Source organism: Anas acuta, chromosome 3 (genome assembly GCF_963932015.1).
Source record: "Anas acuta chromosome 3, bAnaAcu1.1, whole genome shotgun sequence".
NCBI classification, from domain to species: Eukaryota; Metazoa; Chordata; class Aves; order Anseriformes; family Anatidae; genus Anas; species Anas acuta.
The window spans coordinates 41,611,995-41,630,418 of NC_088981.1; the positions used below are offsets into that span (position 1 = coordinate 41,611,995).

The following is an 18,424-nucleotide window of genomic DNA, read 5'->3' on the forward strand; positions in this document are numbered from 1 at the left end:
CATCCCTTTAGAAATGCTTGCTTTTCTCTAGACCAAAGTTTATAGAAAGCCCAAAGAAAAAAGGAACTTTGAGTGCAGGGATATTTAGTTGCTACTGAGGTTCCTTGCCAGAAAAACTCTAAAGTCTTCACGTTGTGTAAGTCATCAATTTGTTGTTGTTACACGATAAAGAATCTATGCTGTACAAGAAGACAAGATGCCAGGATTCAGGAGTAATTCTGGCTAAACATGGTCAGTTTGAGTCAGGAGGGACTTCTATGCACACTTAATACAAATTGTATACTCCAGTAGCTAGATTAGACATTTTCTGATGTCTAATATTTCTAGTTTAGAAATCATGAAATCAGAGCCATGTCTGAAATTATTTACTTAGACCTGTATAAGCATGCAGTGCCATTCCAAAACTGGCAAACTTCATTGATTTTAAATACTCTGATATTCTGACATTTTTCACATCAGTTAATGGCCCATATAAGGTGCTCCCAAACCTCATTTACATACAACTCTCTTGGACATCGACTTTCTAAAGGTACCTTGATTTCTGTTTCTGCAAAGCCCTATTGATTCTGAGCTGAGTCACTTTGCTGAAGTCTGCGTATCTTGTGGATGTGAGTGCTCCTAGCACACAGTTGGAGATTCAAGTTATTTCAAGTGTGCTTGCCCCTGCTGTCTTGTTTAGGAATAGTGTTATGGGTAGAATCAACTTTGTGTGTAACTGTTGAGTGTTTGCAATGCTTGTCCGTGAATTGAAAACTCAGGATTCATTCCTTCATGGGCTGGGCAGTATCACGTCTTTACCATCTCCTAGTACAGTATTTTAACCAGGAAATGCTAGGGTGTTTGGAGAACAGAGGTATACTTCACTCCTGATTGGAATTATACTGATACTTAAGATCTAATTCAAGAATCACTCATCTCCTTGGAAAGACTGAAGGAGTGGGACTGCCTATTTCTGAATGGAATATTTTGCCTAAGTGGTTCTCTAACTTGCTGTTCATTCATACTGTTAGTTGCTGCTGTTGTTAATGGCTCAGTTAGCGCTTAACTTCTCCATTCCTCTGTTCTAGTGCAAAGTCAAGGAAATTAACTTAAATTCCCTGTGGTTTAAGTTAAGCTATTTGACACTGAGCTGGGATGGAGGTGGCAATGTGTTTACAATCATTTTAATTTTCTGCTGAAAGTGTTAAGTAACAGTGCTGTTTCCTATAATCTGAAGTTTATAAGAGCAGTTCTAGTTTCCTCCACAAAGTGTTCATGCTAGTTTTACACTGAATAAATAGTTTCCAGTGTGCAATTTGCAACATTTTATTAGATACCTAACTCTCCCCAGGCACTTTTTCAATATGGGGATCAGACAAGGAAGCATTCCAGATGACTATTATATATGCCAGTCAAAATGAAATGACAAGAGCAAGCTGCGAGCAACCCTGCCCTTTTCCTGAGGTTAGGGGTCTGACTCAGGCACCTCTAGTGATTCTGTCTGTGGCCTTCAAAAAATCTTCATTAATTTGGACATCTTCAGGGTTTTTTATATGTTAGTAGTTGTGCTGGGTCTGTAAAACCACCACAGTAGTGCATGAAAGTAAATAATTAAACCAACAATGTTGCCGTTAAACCTTGAATTTTGTTGGAGACATTGAAAAGGGACTTTAAAAAGCAATAGCATCTTGAAGACACAAAAGAATAGGTTAGAAAAATCATAGTAAAGCTCTTATTCTTCCAGGAATGTTGAGGATTTGGATAGTGATTTTTTTTGTTTGTTTTAATTGATGCTTGGCAGATGCCTTATTTATACACAACTCTCCACTTCAATTGGAGAAATGCAGCATTTATTGAAGTAGGAAGATTAAAGATTATTTGAAGTTTGGAATTACATCTTTGACACTTTTTTCTTTCATTTATGTATATTTTCTTCACTCAGTCTTTGTGTTCTAGTCTTACAAATTTTCCTAGAAATTGCTGTGATAAAACATCAGTGCAGTAGCATGTCTGTGGAGTTTTACAATACACTTAACACAGCTGACCGTGTTACATATTACTAACGTGAAGCAGACTGTTCTTGTCACCTTTGATCTAATGGGAATTATATTTATACAGTCTTTCACATTTTAGACACTAATCCCGAAGTTTGATTAAGAGAAGTCTACAGCTGGAGAGCGGAATAGCATGTATAGAGACAAATGTGTTAAGGGAATCTGGTGTGACTGATGGTCTCTGTCAGTTTGTGAAGCTCTAATAGTTGTCAGTTAAGAATAATAGGGCTAATACATTCACATGGAGGTTCCCAGTTTGTCATCTTAAGTACGCAAAACAGCAAAGAAAACAAGACAGTGCTCTGACTGAGAAATAATCATGTCTTTTTATATTGATATCCTAGAGTTGAGAGTCTAGTTTGTTTAAGAAAACTCTTAACTGAAATCAGATTTCTAGATTGAAGTATGCTGTACTTTGGACAGCTTATGTTTACATGTTAAAACCTTTGAAAATAGGGAATGATAGTTTTACAACAGACAATTTTATGGGGTGGACAAAAGATTTATTGAACAATAAAACAAATTATTGTTTGGAGACTGTTTTTACAATTTCTTGTGAGAAACAGGTTTTCTGAATGGCTGCTGTTATGTAATTAGAAAGTTTACAGAGCAGGAAGTTCACATACAGGGATCGGTTTGGCTCAGTTTTTAAAGGTACAAATAAAGGAAAATAAACTCACCTTGTTTTAATCTGAGAGAGAACACAAGTCCACAAAAATTACCAGTTAAAGTCCTCATACTATAATATGCAGTAGAGATTTTGCTTCTGTAGATAACTAAGTCAAAAGTCTTCAAGTACTGTCTTTAGCTATTTGGATAGTGTTAGTCCAGTTTTCTTTCAAGATTTGTATGTGTTGTTTTTTTTTGTTTTGTCTTTCATGGTGTCTTCATTTCCCAAAACACTTAAATTTTCATTTTTCAATATTTTCTGCCAGACATTGTAACAGTGTCAATATTTTTTATTTATTCTAGTATTGATTTCCTTAGCATCTGTAATATTTTCTTTCTTCTACTTTTTTTTTTTTTTTAATTCCAGCTGAGTTTTCAACACAAGATTGGTATCCTTTACTGCAAAGCAGGCCAAAGCACAGAGGAAGAAATGTATAACAATGAGATGGCGGGACCAGCTTTTGAGGAGTTCCTTGATCTGCTGGGCCAAAGAGTACGGCTAAAGGGGTTTAGTAAATACAGGGCTCAGCTAGATAACAAAAGTAAGTTATGTTCCTGATCTATAGTAGTAATTACTATTCTCCATTTGATCTCTTACAAATCCTGTTTTGTGTTTTCATTGTCTTGACCTTGGGTTTTGATTAGTAATGTTATGTGGTAAATAAGGAAGATGAACGTGTATCATGCCTTGTCTGAAAGGTTATTTACTTCCTTTGTGATATTAGTAGAACGGAAAATTAAAGCGATTTATTTAATTTTTTAAGATTATAATAACTACGATTTTTGCTGTATTTGAGAATTTCACAGCTTCATTTTAACATCTTATTCCTACAATGGCAAAATAGAAGACAAGTAATTTGAAATCCGGAGTCAGGAAACGGGGACATTTTACTACTTTCACCTGAACTTCTTTGCTTCTGTTTAACCAACATATATGTTGAGGTTTATATTTGAGTTGCAATCAAGTTTTCTCAGTTTTCTTTTCTCACACATGCACATATTCAAGTTTTATCACATAGACAACTTTTCTAATACATGCACAGTAAGCATGTTAACCTTCTGTAACTGATAAACATTCATCTACCTTACCAATGTATTATTGCTATCCACTTCCTCAGGTCTCTCAGTTTCCCTAAGTAGTATGGTTCAGCAGTGCAATAATGTGATTTATTTGTACAAACTGTTTTTGTTTTGCTGTTTTTTGTAGCAAAAATAGGAACTGATATATTGTTGTTAACAAAGTCAACAACATGTTGACACATCTTGATTAGCATTGCTGTTTGTTGCTTTTAAATTCAACTTAACTCATTCTTTTAGCTTAATGTGGTTTTAACGGGATTTTGACAACCTGACAACTATATGTTGTGACGTACGGATATCTAGATCATCTACTTTATTGTAACATGCGTTTTTTTTTAATATCCTTATTTTTTTACGGTTACTTGTCTATTATATCTAGAAGTTTTTTTATCTACTGTAGATGGCTTGTGGGTAAAAAAAGATTTTTGTTAACTAAGTAGATTTTTTAAGCTATTAAATCCTGTTACTTGTGTGCATTTTCTACCTGTCCTTATAATCAAATGGAAAAGTTGCTTGAGCTGTTAAAGGTAAGCTGCCAAGAAGGAAGGCTAGAGAGAAATACCTAAAGAAAATTAAGGGAAAATCTTTTCTTATAAGGGATCTTTTTGCCTTTCAGAGTCACAGAAATTATAGATAAATTCCAAACTTCTCTGTTCTTCCTGCGACCTGTTCACCTGATCTAATCTGGTTATTAGGGATCTCTTGCATGTTTTTGCTATCTAGTCATCAGTCTTCATTTAACTGGAATACATCTGGATTTTTTTCTTTTTTGAAATAGTACACCTGACTGCCAGCCAGTGTTGTAGTCATAAAAGGATTATTCTTCTGTTATTAAACTGATACTGGCTAGGATGGGTTTTCACCTCTCCTGTATGCATTAGAAGAGAGACTGAATTCATATTAGAAACTTTGGGAAATGTCTAGTGTGTATAGCTTGTGGTTAGTGGCCAGCCAATAAACTGTCCATAGGCCACTCTCCAGTGGCAAATGAGATACTCAGAGTTGGTGCAAAACTTCATACTTTTGCAATTAAGGGAGACAAGCTTTGCAACTTGAAAATCCTCATGTTCTCCATCTCTAGTAATGGTGGGAAATGGTGAAAAAAAATAAATTTAATCCTATGTCAGACTGTTCTAGTTTATGCCTTACAAGGTGGGAAAGCTGCAATTTTGTAACATTGCCAACCAGCTTGAGCACTACATTTGATTTTATTAAAGTTTTTGCCTCTTTGCTTAAATCCATACTTGTTTCACTTTAATAAATTCAGGCTTGGTAGAGACTATTGCATCCTGTTTGAGTACAGAATAATAATTCACTTCTCCAAATAATATGTAGAAATATTAACACGCTGCAGATGTCAGACTTTTGGGATGGGCTGACAAATAGGGATGAAAAATTCAAAAGGGCAGAGGATGTGTGGTTTTGCTTTTTCACCTAGAGCATGACCAAATATCACCTACTAATTTTGACATGTGAAAATATACTGATCTGTCAATAAATTTGCTGTGCTTCAGTATGAGCAAATGTTATTGATTGCCACTGCCTATATACCATTCAGTAACATAATTTTAATATTCTAGTAATGCTGAATTCAGTTAATGATATTCGCCTATCATAATTTGTTTACACAGTTTGCAACAAGCAGTATGGAATTAAGAGAGTTCACAAATGTAGTCTTCAGTTTTATATTAAATATAAAATACTGACTTAATTATCATCTTTTTTTTTTGTTTTATACTCCTTTTTTAATATAAAGGCACAGCAAGTGTTACAGTGTGTCATAATTATAATTGGAGAATGCATTGATCTGACTGCCTGAAGGTTCAGAATAGTGCAATAATTTCATCTCTAGTAGCCACACTTTTGGTAGGCATAATGTTTCTGTAATATTTCTTGCTCAGTTTTGTAGGGCTTGCATTTATTAAGTTTTTCTGTTCACAAATGCTTGACTTGCTGTGTGTTGTGTTGTGTTTTTGTTTTGATTTGTTTTTGCTTGTCTGTTTATTTAATATTTTGATAAAGTGATCCATTCTTTATGGAATGTGGAATGTTGTGGTGGGCCAACCCTGGCTGGTCTGTAAGCCCCCAACCAATTGCCCACTCACTTGCTCCCCAGTTGGGTGAGGGCGAGAATTGGAAAGGCAAAAGTGAGGAAAGACTTGTGGGCTGACATAAAGACAGTTTAATAAGTTATGGGGTTGGGGAATTCACAAAAAAACTCAACCAATCAAAGGAAAAAAGCACCCAAGTGATGCACAGGCAGTCACTTGCACTTCCCAACAGCACGCTGCTGCCCAGCCAGTCTCTGAGAATCAGCTGCTTTGGAAAAACTACCCCCACTCCAGTTTTACTGTAGAACGTGACATTATAGGGTATTGAATGTCATTTCAATTTGAGTCAGCTTTTTCACCTGTGTCCCCTCCTGAAACTCTTGCTTACACCTAGCCTACTCCCAGTGTGAGGGGGTAGACAGTGTGAGAAACAGAAGGCCTTGATGCTGCACAAGCACAGTTCAGCAATAGCTAACATTGATGTGTTATCAACACTGTTTTGTTCATATATAGAAAAAGCACCATATGGACTCCTATGAAGAAAATTAACTCCATCCTGTCTAGACCCAGAACAGATGTGAAATAATTGGAATATTAACTATAAACTCTTCTCTGCCCATATTTAGTGCATTTTAAATATCATCCAATTCTGAATTCTTAGATCAAAGAATGAGAAAATTTGAGGAAACTTTACTGATTTCATTACTATATAATTTGTTTATTATAGATTTTAAAGCATATCCATCAACTAGAAATGAGGAATTCAAATACTATTATTGGAACATTACAAATGAGAATATTAATGTTCAGTATTTAATTATGTTACTTCAAGTTTGTAAAGAGAGAAATAAATTGAAAGAAATTGAAGAAATGTTACAAATTTTTCTATATACAATTAAGACAAATATTGGTGTTTCACTTTCATCTAGTAAACAGTGCTTTTCTGAAAAAGGCTGAAATGCTTCCTATGAACATGGATTTATTTTGAAAAGTTAGCTGATTTTTCTCAAACTTTGTGAATTAAAACTAGTATTCAGAAAAGAACAAAGTGCAAAAGAAATGACAGTATAACAGTATGACAGGTATAACTTTTTTTCTAAAATGTTAGCAAAGAAATGTTTGTAGTAGCAACCATTCTGTAAATTCAGAGAGGGTCTTAGTAGGTGTTCCCTAAAACATCCGTTAAGTTAGAAAATTTTATCTTGTATAATGTAAGGGACTAAATTTCAAGCAAAAAACTTGCTAGCTCATTTCCAAATTCAGCATGCTAGATCATGTACTAGATCAAGTACTCCCCTAAGTAGGATGTTGTACAAGAAAAACATGGATTTAAAGGTAAATAATCTACGTTTCTGAATAGCTATTTAAAGGGACTATTTTGTGCAAGAGCTGTTCAAGATGCTTTGACTTTATTTAATATCTAATTGTAAAATAAAAAAAACATCAGGGACTAGGGTTGCCAAGATCAATGTAGTTTAGGCAGATATATATATATTTTATAAAATAATTGATTTCCTCCTCCTGTGTCTTTTAAAACTCTTTCTGAATGGCATGGAAAAGTTATAATGGAATTAATTTCAACAAGGATTTTAAAATAGAGGAGAGCAGTAATGGCTGATTTTGTTAGCAACATTTAAATATGCTCCCTATTTGTTATGAAACTATAATTCATACACACAAATATTAATGAATTAATTTTAAGTTGTACAAATATAACTGATGAGGTCAATTGTAATATGAACATATTCAAAATTATAAACACCTAAATATTTTCAAATTTAGGGCTGTAGATATGCACTACAGTTACTATTGAATTTTACACCTAAGTGTATGTTTGTGTACTTTGAAAAGAAGAGCTAACACAGCCAGACAGTTTCTTTTTTGGAATATTGTTGGTGTTAAAATAAATAAATAAATGAACACTGTGAAAGAGTGCTGCAGGATGCTTTTTGCTGTGGAAGATATAAAATTAAACACAAGAAATCAGTGAATATAAAAAGGGAAAAAAAACTGATAACTGCCTTGACGTAAAACCTTGTTCCCAACCTCCTGCTTTGAAGTTAATTATTCTTACCTAAATAATCCAGACATATCAAAGAAAGTGGATAAAAAAAAATGTGTGGTAAACATTCTGAAATGAGAATTGCATTACTAAACTTCCAAAATAAAAAGTCATATCATAGATGAAGTGTGTTTTAACAATCTTTAAAAGATCTGAAAATTCCCAATAAACTTATTTTTGTCTTATACTACGATGTATAATGTACATATTTTATGTTTTTGAAATGTCTGATCTTCATTATGTGTTTTATTGTGAGATTTGAAGTAGCACCGTGTCAGTATTTTATTTTGGGTGAAATATGGGATTAGTCAATTGTCTTTATTGACGATTAAAATAATGAGTATATGTATATATATAAATTATATAAAAATATACTTAAGTAGCTAAATGTTTGTTCATTTATTTTTTATTTCCATGAGATATTAAGACTTAACAGTACTTGCCAATATATTCAAAATAAGGTCATCTCATAGACAGCTGTCTTTGGGCAACTTCTTGCAGGATCCATCTATGTTGTAATATGAAAGTAAAGAGATCTTTAGCTGATACAAACTGTTTTGTTCTGTTGAAAAAAAAAAAAGTTTAAGTTCTATTATTAGATTTATATCATAGCATGCAAAGAGCATTGTCCTAAAAAGTAATACGAATGTTCTATTTTACTGACCGTCTTATGATTAAATTAATTTTCAGCTGATTCAACAGGAACTCATTCCCTTTATACTACTTATAAAGATTATGAGTTAATGTTTCATGTATCAACAATGCTTCCATACATGCCCAGTAACAGGCAACAGGTATGTTATTTTAACTTTTCCATTTTCAATATAAATTTACTTTAGAGGTGTTTGAGTTTTTATCTTTAAGTAATACTGTTTTTAAGCTGTATGTGTTTTTATATGACATTTGTCTTGTAATTGTGGGTTTGCTTTTTTTTTTTTTAATCATGTAATACATTAGAAAAATCGAAGGATTTTTATAATACATCTTTATAATTCATTAAGTTATTTCCATACCCTCCATTTCATGGTGACATTACTCAGCATAGTTTCCCCATGGTCAATCAATTATTCTCAAATTGGATGGGATTTACACCCTATGTATGTTTTAAACATTGAATGGAATAAAACTTGAAAATAATCTTATGGTTAAAATATGTATGCAATAAGACTTTTAAATGATTATACTAAATGTTATTGATCTTGAAGTTTTTTGTTAATGTATCAGCTTAGTATTAAATGGCTAGGTATATCCTTCAATGTGTCTGCTTGTGAAGACAGAAAACTGCAGCGTACTTAACTTTATTCATAGAGAATTCTTTCCTTGTGTGGTAATTCAAAGTATCTTTAAAGCATTAAGGATGGCTAAAAAATAGTACAGCAACCAAAAGTGTGCACCAGTAAGGTTATTCTGTCTTGCCTGTCTGAGATGTGTGACCAAATTAAAAAGTACAAGCACATTTGGTATAATATATCAATGGTAACACTTAACTTCAGAATCTTTCTGCGCTGCCACTGCATTTTTCTAGCCCTGCAGTTTAAAAAAAAAAAAAAGGTAACCATAAAAAACTGTTGGATTTATTTGAATATTATCTCGTTGCAGTGCAAGATGTAAAGGCTTCAGTCATTTTGGAGTGTTATCATGAAATAAACATGCTATCTCATGTTCTTTGTGAAAGCATACAAAAGTTGTGGTTAGTGTTTGTTAAACCATATGATTTGCATCTTTTGTATCAGTAGATCTCATGAGAAGAAAAGACGTGTCAAGGCAGTGACAAAAAGATGAAATTATTAAAATTCTTAACATAGGATAAATGAAAATTGAAATGGAAGAAAGTATATAGCATTAATGTATTTTAAGTAGTCATTGCATAATGTTCTGAACTATCTGAAGAACTGTTTCTTTGGAACAGTTCAGACAACTGAATTTTATTCCATTACAGTTAGGTTTCAGATGCAGTTTAAAGAAATTAAATTAGGAATAAAAATACAAAAAAAAATCTTCACCACATGAATAATATAAATGTTTAGACAAATCACATCTTCAACATGTAGCTTTTAGAGGACAGAGTGTTTGGCTGTATCACATCCCAGCTGTGCCAGTAGCTAGTGATCAATATATTGGATCGTCATCACTAACTTGAGATTGCTCCACTTCTCTGAACTTTCACTTATACTTTATTACTGTACAGGATTAATATAGTAAGCCCACTCTGTAATCACTCATAATGGTTTAACTCTTATTTTAAGTTTATGCTTTAATTTGATTTGCACAGAATAATACTTTGCTTTTACACGTTTGTAAAATAGTTCAGATTTTCCTAAGATACTGTATGTTTTTAACAACTTGAAGGCTGAGGATCATACCATGGAAGAAAATATCATAGTAGAGTCCAAAAACATTGATATATTTCAAATAACCAGTTTTACTTTATATATTTATTTACAAAAGACATTATAAGTTAGCAAGGCACCAGTGCAGAACTTGTTGGAGTCTAGAAAACTGAATTGTTGGTCGTTGACTGGAAATCACATGTAAATTGGAAAATTTATACACTTATTATAATATAATACACTGAATGAGCTTGCCTTGAAAGGGAATAATGCGTATTTTCATAGTTTATCACAGGCACTGACAGTAAATATGACCTTACTTGGATTTTATTACTTTCATCATTGTCTTTCACGACTTGCCCTTGTTTGTGAGAATGGGATATCCTCTTTACACTATTTCACTAATTTTCATAATTGTTGTTTGTCAGCCTCACTGCAGTGTTGCTCAGCCACCCCCTATTACTGTCCTTTCATTTCTTCATTTGCTTTCCTTTCATTTTAATCATTTCCTTACGTGTCCTTTATAGACAGGTGCCAACTTTTGTATATAGGGAAATCTTCCAATTTTAACTTCATGGTCTCCCCCAGCAACAAACATTCCTTTCCACAGTGTTTTAGTAAGCACTCATCATTGTCACTTTAACAGGTTCAATATTTAGTAGAAGCATCATGTTGTTATTTGTCGCTTTCTTAGGATCAAAATAATGTGGCAGTTTTCTAGGTTCAAGCAGTATACCTATCTGAAGACCTCCCCACATTATTTTTAGGTGTTGGGATCTAGTGATATTTGTACAGCATGGACACTGTCTAGTGAATTGTGACAAGTGCACCCAAATAACCAGGATTTAGCCAGCCTTAATGTTCCAAATGGATGTATAATCATTGTTAAATTTTCTTCTATTACAGTATAGTTCTAAAATGCATACTGGAATGTGAAATCTATCAACTGTGTTATTTTTCACAAGCTAGGATAAAGGTGGATTAGGTCTTTTTCCTTGAGCCATTTTAGATGCTGAAGACCCCAGTTGCAGTTGCATCAGTTGTGCTCGACACAGAGACACACTTACAGGTGCTATGGAATGTGAATGTTGTTTGTCTCTTCAGAATTTGTCTCACTAACTATGTAGCCAAGTAAGGGGAAATTAGAGACTATGATAATTTTCCTGTTGGATTCTATTAGCAATGAAGATCCCCATTGAATAGTTAGTTTTTGCTAGCATATTGTGTATGTATTGGCAATGAGGTTATTGCACCCTATACATATGTCCTTTGATTGATAACGACTGGACAAGATACTGAGTCACTCACTCTTCATCATCTAGAAATAAGACCTTCAATGAGTAGGCACTGAGTTTTTCTTAGATTCCACGTATGTGTGAGCTAAAACCAGGCCACGCCAGAACTGTTTGTTGCTTCTTCCAGGACATAACTACGCCCTGCTTGGTCACTGATCAGGACATCCCTCTAGTTTTAGAGTCAGCAGGAGATTCAAAAAGCAAGGTAATTTTTACTTTGGTTGCAACGTAGGCTGGGAACTTTCAAGTCAGGTGTTCCTTCCCTAGGATAGAAAAGACTACCAGCCCTGGTACGGCCATTTTCCTTTTCCTTTCCTGGCCTTTTCTTCAAGTCATAGTTTAAGGCTTTCTCCTTTAAACTTTACCTTTGCAAATTCCCTTTCCAAATGATTCCTTTGCAAATTTCCCACTCACACGTTTGTAGTCTGCTTCTGTACACATGGTTAGACCTAACTAATCCAAATCAATTAAAATAATCAATTTTCACTTGGTTTGATGAAAACTTAAATGAAACATATGCAAGAATTAAACAAACTTTTTGAATTTAACCTACTGCTAAAATGTTTGAGATAACCATATGCTTGGTTATGTGGGTTAAATCAGACTCTGTTTCACCAGATTTGAGCAGTATCTTTTGATTGTTTCTGGTTTGGGTACAGATTAATAACAGACATGGAAATTAGAACTTTTTTAAGCCACTTATTTTAGAAATATACTAAAATAAGTTTGAAAATTTTTTCTTAGTTCACTGTTAACATTTCTTCATTTATTTGAATGAAGAATATATTTTTCACTGCTATAACAACAAAAATTCCTTGTTTTGCAATTGGACAATGTAAATAATATTCCACTCAAGGGGGTAGATACTTATGGCTGTGCATCACCCGTAAATGTGCTGTTTTGTGACAGTAAATACTTTTCTTCAGAGATGCATATCTGAAAATCAAGAATTGAGTATTATAGTTAAAATCTCAAAGTTAATTATTATTTGGTTTTACATAATTTTAATCTAATGGATTCTGCTTTTCTAACATATTTTCCTTACTGGACTCCCCTCTTGTATTCTAAGTAAAATTTCACTGGTTTTCTGTTGACTGCCTATCATACATGGCTGGGTTCTTTTTCAAATTCTACAGTGCCAATTTATATTGATACTGGAATGATGTCAGAGTGTTTGAGATCTCCTTACTATACGTAATCCTCCATAATCTGTGGACCCTGTTGAGAGTTTCTCTTGTGCTCTGCACTGGCATGAGAATCTGTATAATATGTTAGAAAGGCAGAGGGAGGGAACCAACCTGAGCAGACCTCAAAATGGGAGAGGAAGGGGAAACTGAGAACCTGAAGGGGGAGAAAAAAAAAGGATGTGAAAGTTGGGAGGAAAACATAGGTTATAGCACAGAAATTAGAGAAGGGTTTCTTAAGTCTTTCTGCTTAGTTCCAGTTTCCATCAATTCCTCTTTCATTTTCAGTATGCTATCCTTAACCCACATTTTCCAGGGAAGTATGTGTTCCTTCCTTCTTATCCATTCACCACCTTATTCTTTCCTATTCCTTTATCCTATCCAGAGCACTTCTTTCCATCTTCCTGATCACCCCGGTTTTTCTCTTCCCTTTCCAGTTCTTTGCATTATGATTCTCTGTGCACAGACGTATGACTGTGCTTTGCATTTGCATTGTGTAAGTTCACTGACCACGTATGCACGACAGTTATTTATAATAACATTACATGAAATTTATTTTAAAATGTTGAAGACATCACTAAGATCTCAGCAAGCTTGGTAAGGTTCTTAAAAATGACTTAACAGTCTATTTACCATTTTTGTGCCTTTAAAAGTTTTAAGCTCTTGAAGCAGTAGTTTAGATGTAGGATATGAGCACTGCCATCATTTTGTAAAGGAAGTTTTGTTAGTACAAATTCAAACATTTCTAAAACATATCTCTTACTATGTGACTGCTATTCTTGTTTGAGCAACCCATGGTGGCCAGTAGAACCTCTTAAGAGTTCTGCAAAAGCAGAAAGTATTCTTGAAAACAGCAATCGTCTTGAGAAATAAAAGTAATTTTAAACAGGAGTTTTTTAGTTTTTGTAACATTGCTTTGTGGAAAGGTATAGGCAAAGGCATGAAGCTCTTCCTATAGTGAAAAGAAAGTAAAGGGGTTTATTTACATAACAAAAGGAGAAATGAATCACCTTTTACCTTGTAATTGGAAAGTGTCTTACAAATTTAACTACAGTGTAAATTCCAACCTGTGAGATAATAATAACCTCTTAAACATGAACTTATACTTCACTACTGTGATCTAGCTAGCTCTAATTAAAGTGTAGAGCTAGTGTTCACTAACTCTAATCAAAGTGTACGTGATGCACTTATTTCTGTGATCAATTCCATATAATTTATAGAGCAATTTGTCCACAAGAGGATGTACATTTTAACGTGCTTAAATAGCCAGTTACTTTGATTTTAATCTTTAAAATCTGAAAAAAATGACCAAGTCACATGACAGAATAACACCAAATACTTCCTGTTCTATTATATGTGTTAGTTTTATCGAAAGCCTTTTTAAAAATAATATAGATATGCTAGTGCTTTAAGCGCTAGCTTTGGCCCTTCTCACCACCTTTAGAAAACCATCTTCTATTATTTAGGAGACATAATGAAATGCTTATGGGTCTTAGGCTTTAGCCTATGCAGCTTAGCTTTTTTTGTTGATTGCTGATATACTGCCTTGTAATGAAAATGAGAAAATTAAAACAAACTTTTTTTTTTTTTTGAAAGATTGTATTCTGTAAAACGAGCTTGATGTAGAATTTTTCCTTGCTCCTTTAGTTAAAGGATTTCTTACAACCTTTTTAGTTAAATTAGAGTTCAGGTAGAACTTGAAGTGTCTGTATGCTATTAGTTGACAGTGCAAGGTCCTTGTCAGACTTTAGGTAGGTATTTACATCGTAGTACATGCCAGACTACTTGTTTGCATCTAGTAATATAAATGGATATTTTATAAGCAAGGTTATTTAAAAATAATAATAAGAAGAAATGTGTAAAATATTTTAGAGGTATGATATACTTCAATGAGGAAAGTGAATGCCACTTTACTGCAGAGTTTTTTTTGGTGGTGAAGTGGTCCCTTATTGCTGAATATGTTTTGTAGGTTTTAAGTTTTAGACTGTAATAATGGTTTAGTAGCTTAAATTATTCATTTAAGTGTATTTTCAGGATTAAATAAACTACTAGCTATCAGTTTTTAAATCAATAAATGAGTTTCAAATAGCCGTTTCTCCATGAGTATGTCTTAGCTCTGTTCCTCAAGTATGCAATTGTTCAAAGTTTGTGATAAGTATTCATCATAACCTATTAAAAAAAAAGTTGAGATTGTAAGGATCATCATGATAAGAATGATGATTAATAAAAATGCAATAGGGGAAAGGAGTTTATTGAAAAAGAAAAGCAGTATTATATTTTTCATATAAAAGCAGACATTACTCTGTAAAAAGGGGACCAATGTGTAGTTTTATGAATAATAAGAAATGTCCAGTGATGTAACATTTTTTATTACAATTGGGATGCAAGAGAAATCTTTTATTCTGTTCTCACAGAGTAAAAGAGAAATGAGCTGAAGTTATACAGAGCTGATGTGGGGATGTGGGAAAATACAAAAACCTAATGAAAACTTTGCCAAGTTTTTTTCCTTTTTAATTTTTTTTCCATTTAACCTGATATCCTTTATTGGTAAATATCCAGGACATTATTAATTGAAGGTTATTTCAGGAAAAATTAAGGATCACTTGTTTTGTTTTTGCTAGAATGAAGACATGATTTATTGATTGATTGATTGATTTTTTTTATAACTAATTTTTCAATGCATGTTTCTCATCTAGCTGCTAAGGAAAAGGCATATAGGAAATGACATAGTTACCATTGTCTTCCAAGAGCCAGGAGCGCTTCCTTTTACTCCAAAAAATATTCGTTCCCACTTTCAACATGTATTTGTCATTGTCAAAGTGCATAATCCTTGTACTGAAAATGTGTGCTATAGGTAAGTAGAACCTTATAGCTATTTAAGTTTGCTGTTAAGAATGCAATGGAACTGCTTTTCCTAACAATTTTGTACTTTCTAGAGATATGATATATACAATTTTAAAATTTCTGCTTCATTTTCTATGAGTTTGAAACCCCAATGTCTCTCTTGCTTATTTATCTAAACTAATGGGGCAGTCTGGAGATTTAAATGAGTGTGCGGAACTGTGTTGTTCATTCATGAGCACAAAAATGGGATATAACATTTTAGTGAAAATAAGATTTGCAGTCAGACTTGGGGTAATTAATTTAGCATTTGTATAACATATTTCCTTTTTTTGAAGTAAGTGATTTAAAATAAAATACTTTAGAATGCTGTTAATGTATATAAATCCCTGAGTATGACTATATGGCACCAGGGTGAGTCATTGAGTTGAATGAGAAATTTTGGGGGATCATAACATCTCAAATTTCAGTTCACCTTAACTCACAGTTAAGTTATTGCATCATGAATTTTAGCAAGGTTACCTGAGCTGGAAGCATATGGGAATTGTGCAAATAATGACAAGGACTTCAAAGACAGTGGTACAGATTTAGCAGCTATGAATGTTATATTTTATTTTTTTAGAATGAATTTCAAAGTACCTTGTGAGGTTGGATCATATTGCTTGTCGTATCTTCCAAAACTTGGTTTTGTTTTAGTAGCTCTTTTGTGATTACTATTACATGAAGTATGTATTTCATAAGTTACATTTTTCTATTACTAAATTGTCTGTTTTTCATCCCAAATGTGAATGCATTTCAGTCAATCTAGTAGTAGTTGTATATAGTTTGCATGGTATTTTGAAATCCTTTTTACAGATAAAATATGTTACATAGATATCAATTATAGGTATAACTGAGTGTCAGTAAGGAAAAAATATTTCCATTTCCCTTTACATGTATATCTTGCTGTGAACTGTCCCTCTAAAGAATTTCAAGTATTATGAAATTTTATGAACTTAGAATAGGCACTTTAAAGCGGTGCAAAATGCTCCCGTTGCCGACATGTTTTGCACTGATACTTTTTGTCTGTATTCATATCTTATCCTTGCAAGATGTGTAAGTATTGAAATCAATTCTTTGTATTCATGTTTTTCATAGTTCTAATTAAACTGTGTGAAACCTGAAAATGATAGGTGGTTCTAAATAATTTTAAAAAATCTTCCATCTCCTTTATATCTTGCAAAGGATTTTTAAACTTACTCCACTAAACAAGAGACACTGACACCCTAAGCAGTCAACCTGGAAACCTCTGTGTTTCAAGTCAACTTCTGTGTTTGTATTATTATATTCACAATGTCCTTTATACACGTAAAAGAAAAAAGGCATTTTTAAAACAGATGACCCAGTGAGTTTTCTCTGATGTGTCTAAAATATCTGAAAACTGACATGTTAAAACTAAAGTCAGTTGTGTAACTGGGCTGCACAGGTCACTACTTACTTTCTGACCTTTTTTTTTTTTTTATATAAATGAATTAACCATTGCATTTTCTTCATCTTTCTAGTGTTGGTGTTTCAAGATCAAAAGATGTACCTCCATTTGGTCCACCCATTCCCAAAGGAGTAACTTTCCCCAAGTCAGCAGTCTTTAGGGACTTTCTTTTAGCCAAAGTTATTAATGCTGAAAACGCAGCACATAAGTCAGAAAAATTTCGAGCCATGGCCACAAGGACACGTCAAGAATACTTGAAAGATCTGGCAGAAAACTTTGTTACCACAGCTACAGTGGATACTTCAGCAAAGTTTAGCTTCATTACTTTAGGCGCAAAAAAAAAGGAAAAAGTGAAACCAAGGAAAGATGCACATTTATTCAGTGTTGGAGCAATTATGTGGAATGTGATCGCACGAGATTTTGGCCAGTCTGCTGACATTGAATGTCTCCTTGGAATCTCCAATGAATTTATCATGTTGATTGAAAAGGAATCAAAAAATGTTGTGTTTAACTGCTCCTGCAGAGATGTTATTGGATGGACGTCTGGATTAATGAGCATCAAAATATTTTATGAAAGAGGAGAATGTATTCTTCTGTCTGCGGCAGATAATTGTACTGAAGACATCAGGGAAATTGTTCAAAGACTCGAAGTAAGTACAATTTCTAAATTGGAATCTCAAAAATTTTATGAAGAATTGTCTACATCTCCTTTGAGATACAATTAAAAATGTCATCTGTTTGTACTTCAGTACTGTTTTTAGTCTTCAGAGAACTATAAAAAAGTAATCCTCATGCAGTATGTGAGAAGCTATCAATCCCTTTTTCAGGGATGAGAAAATGAATACCAATAATTTGATAGACTTGTCCGAGGCTGTGGATGGTTTCAATATTGAAATCAGGATTGAAGGGCTAAGCTTTTTGTTTTCTCTTGCTGTAGCCTTTCTCAATTCACACTTCTGTAGGTAGAAACATATCTTAATTTAAAAATACACAAAAACTTAATGGGTAAAATATATTCACTTCAACTTTTTTTTTTTAAAAAAAAGTGAATTTTAGAAAAATTTGCCACAAGTTGTTCTGCTGATTTGTTTAGTCTATGCTGAGTAACTGCAGAAAGTGAAGAAAACTAGACCAATTAATGACAGCTTTTACAGCTGACTGGATAAAGATTTTCAGACACCTGTGACCATGTTGGCACACCTGTCCTGTAACTAACTATTCCAGTCAGTACAAATGAACTGACAGGAGCTCTAAAGTAAAACTGCTGATGCATCTACGTCATGTGGTTATGCTTTGCCCTTTGATTTTGATTTAAGTGATGTAGATCATGTTGGCTTTGTTTATATTAGAGAAACTTGTTCTGAATGGAAATCATTATGCTTACCACTTTCACACTGGATAGAGTTGATGC

At 33.4% G+C, this 18,424-nt stretch overlaps 1 protein-coding gene across 6 annotated transcripts in view; it reads left to right on the forward strand.

The window, feature by feature from the left end:
* The window catches only part of SIPA1L2 (signal induced proliferation associated 1 like 2), a 142,001-nt gene that overhangs the window by 64,748 nt on the left and 58,829 nt on the right, over nt 1-18,424 (forward strand). For all 6 annotated transcript variants that reach the window (XM_068676782.1, XM_068676785.1, XM_068676787.1 and 3 more), the window contains exons 6-9: nt 3,070-3,244; nt 8,586-8,689; nt 15,401-15,558; nt 17,087-17,663. In XM_068676782.1, coding sequence (XP_068532883.1) covers nt 3,070-3,244; nt 8,586-8,689; nt 15,401-15,558; nt 17,087-17,663 — 1,014 coding nt within the window. The remainder of the gene's footprint in view (nt 1-3,069; nt 3,245-8,585; nt 8,690-15,400; nt 15,559-17,086; nt 17,664-18,424) is intronic.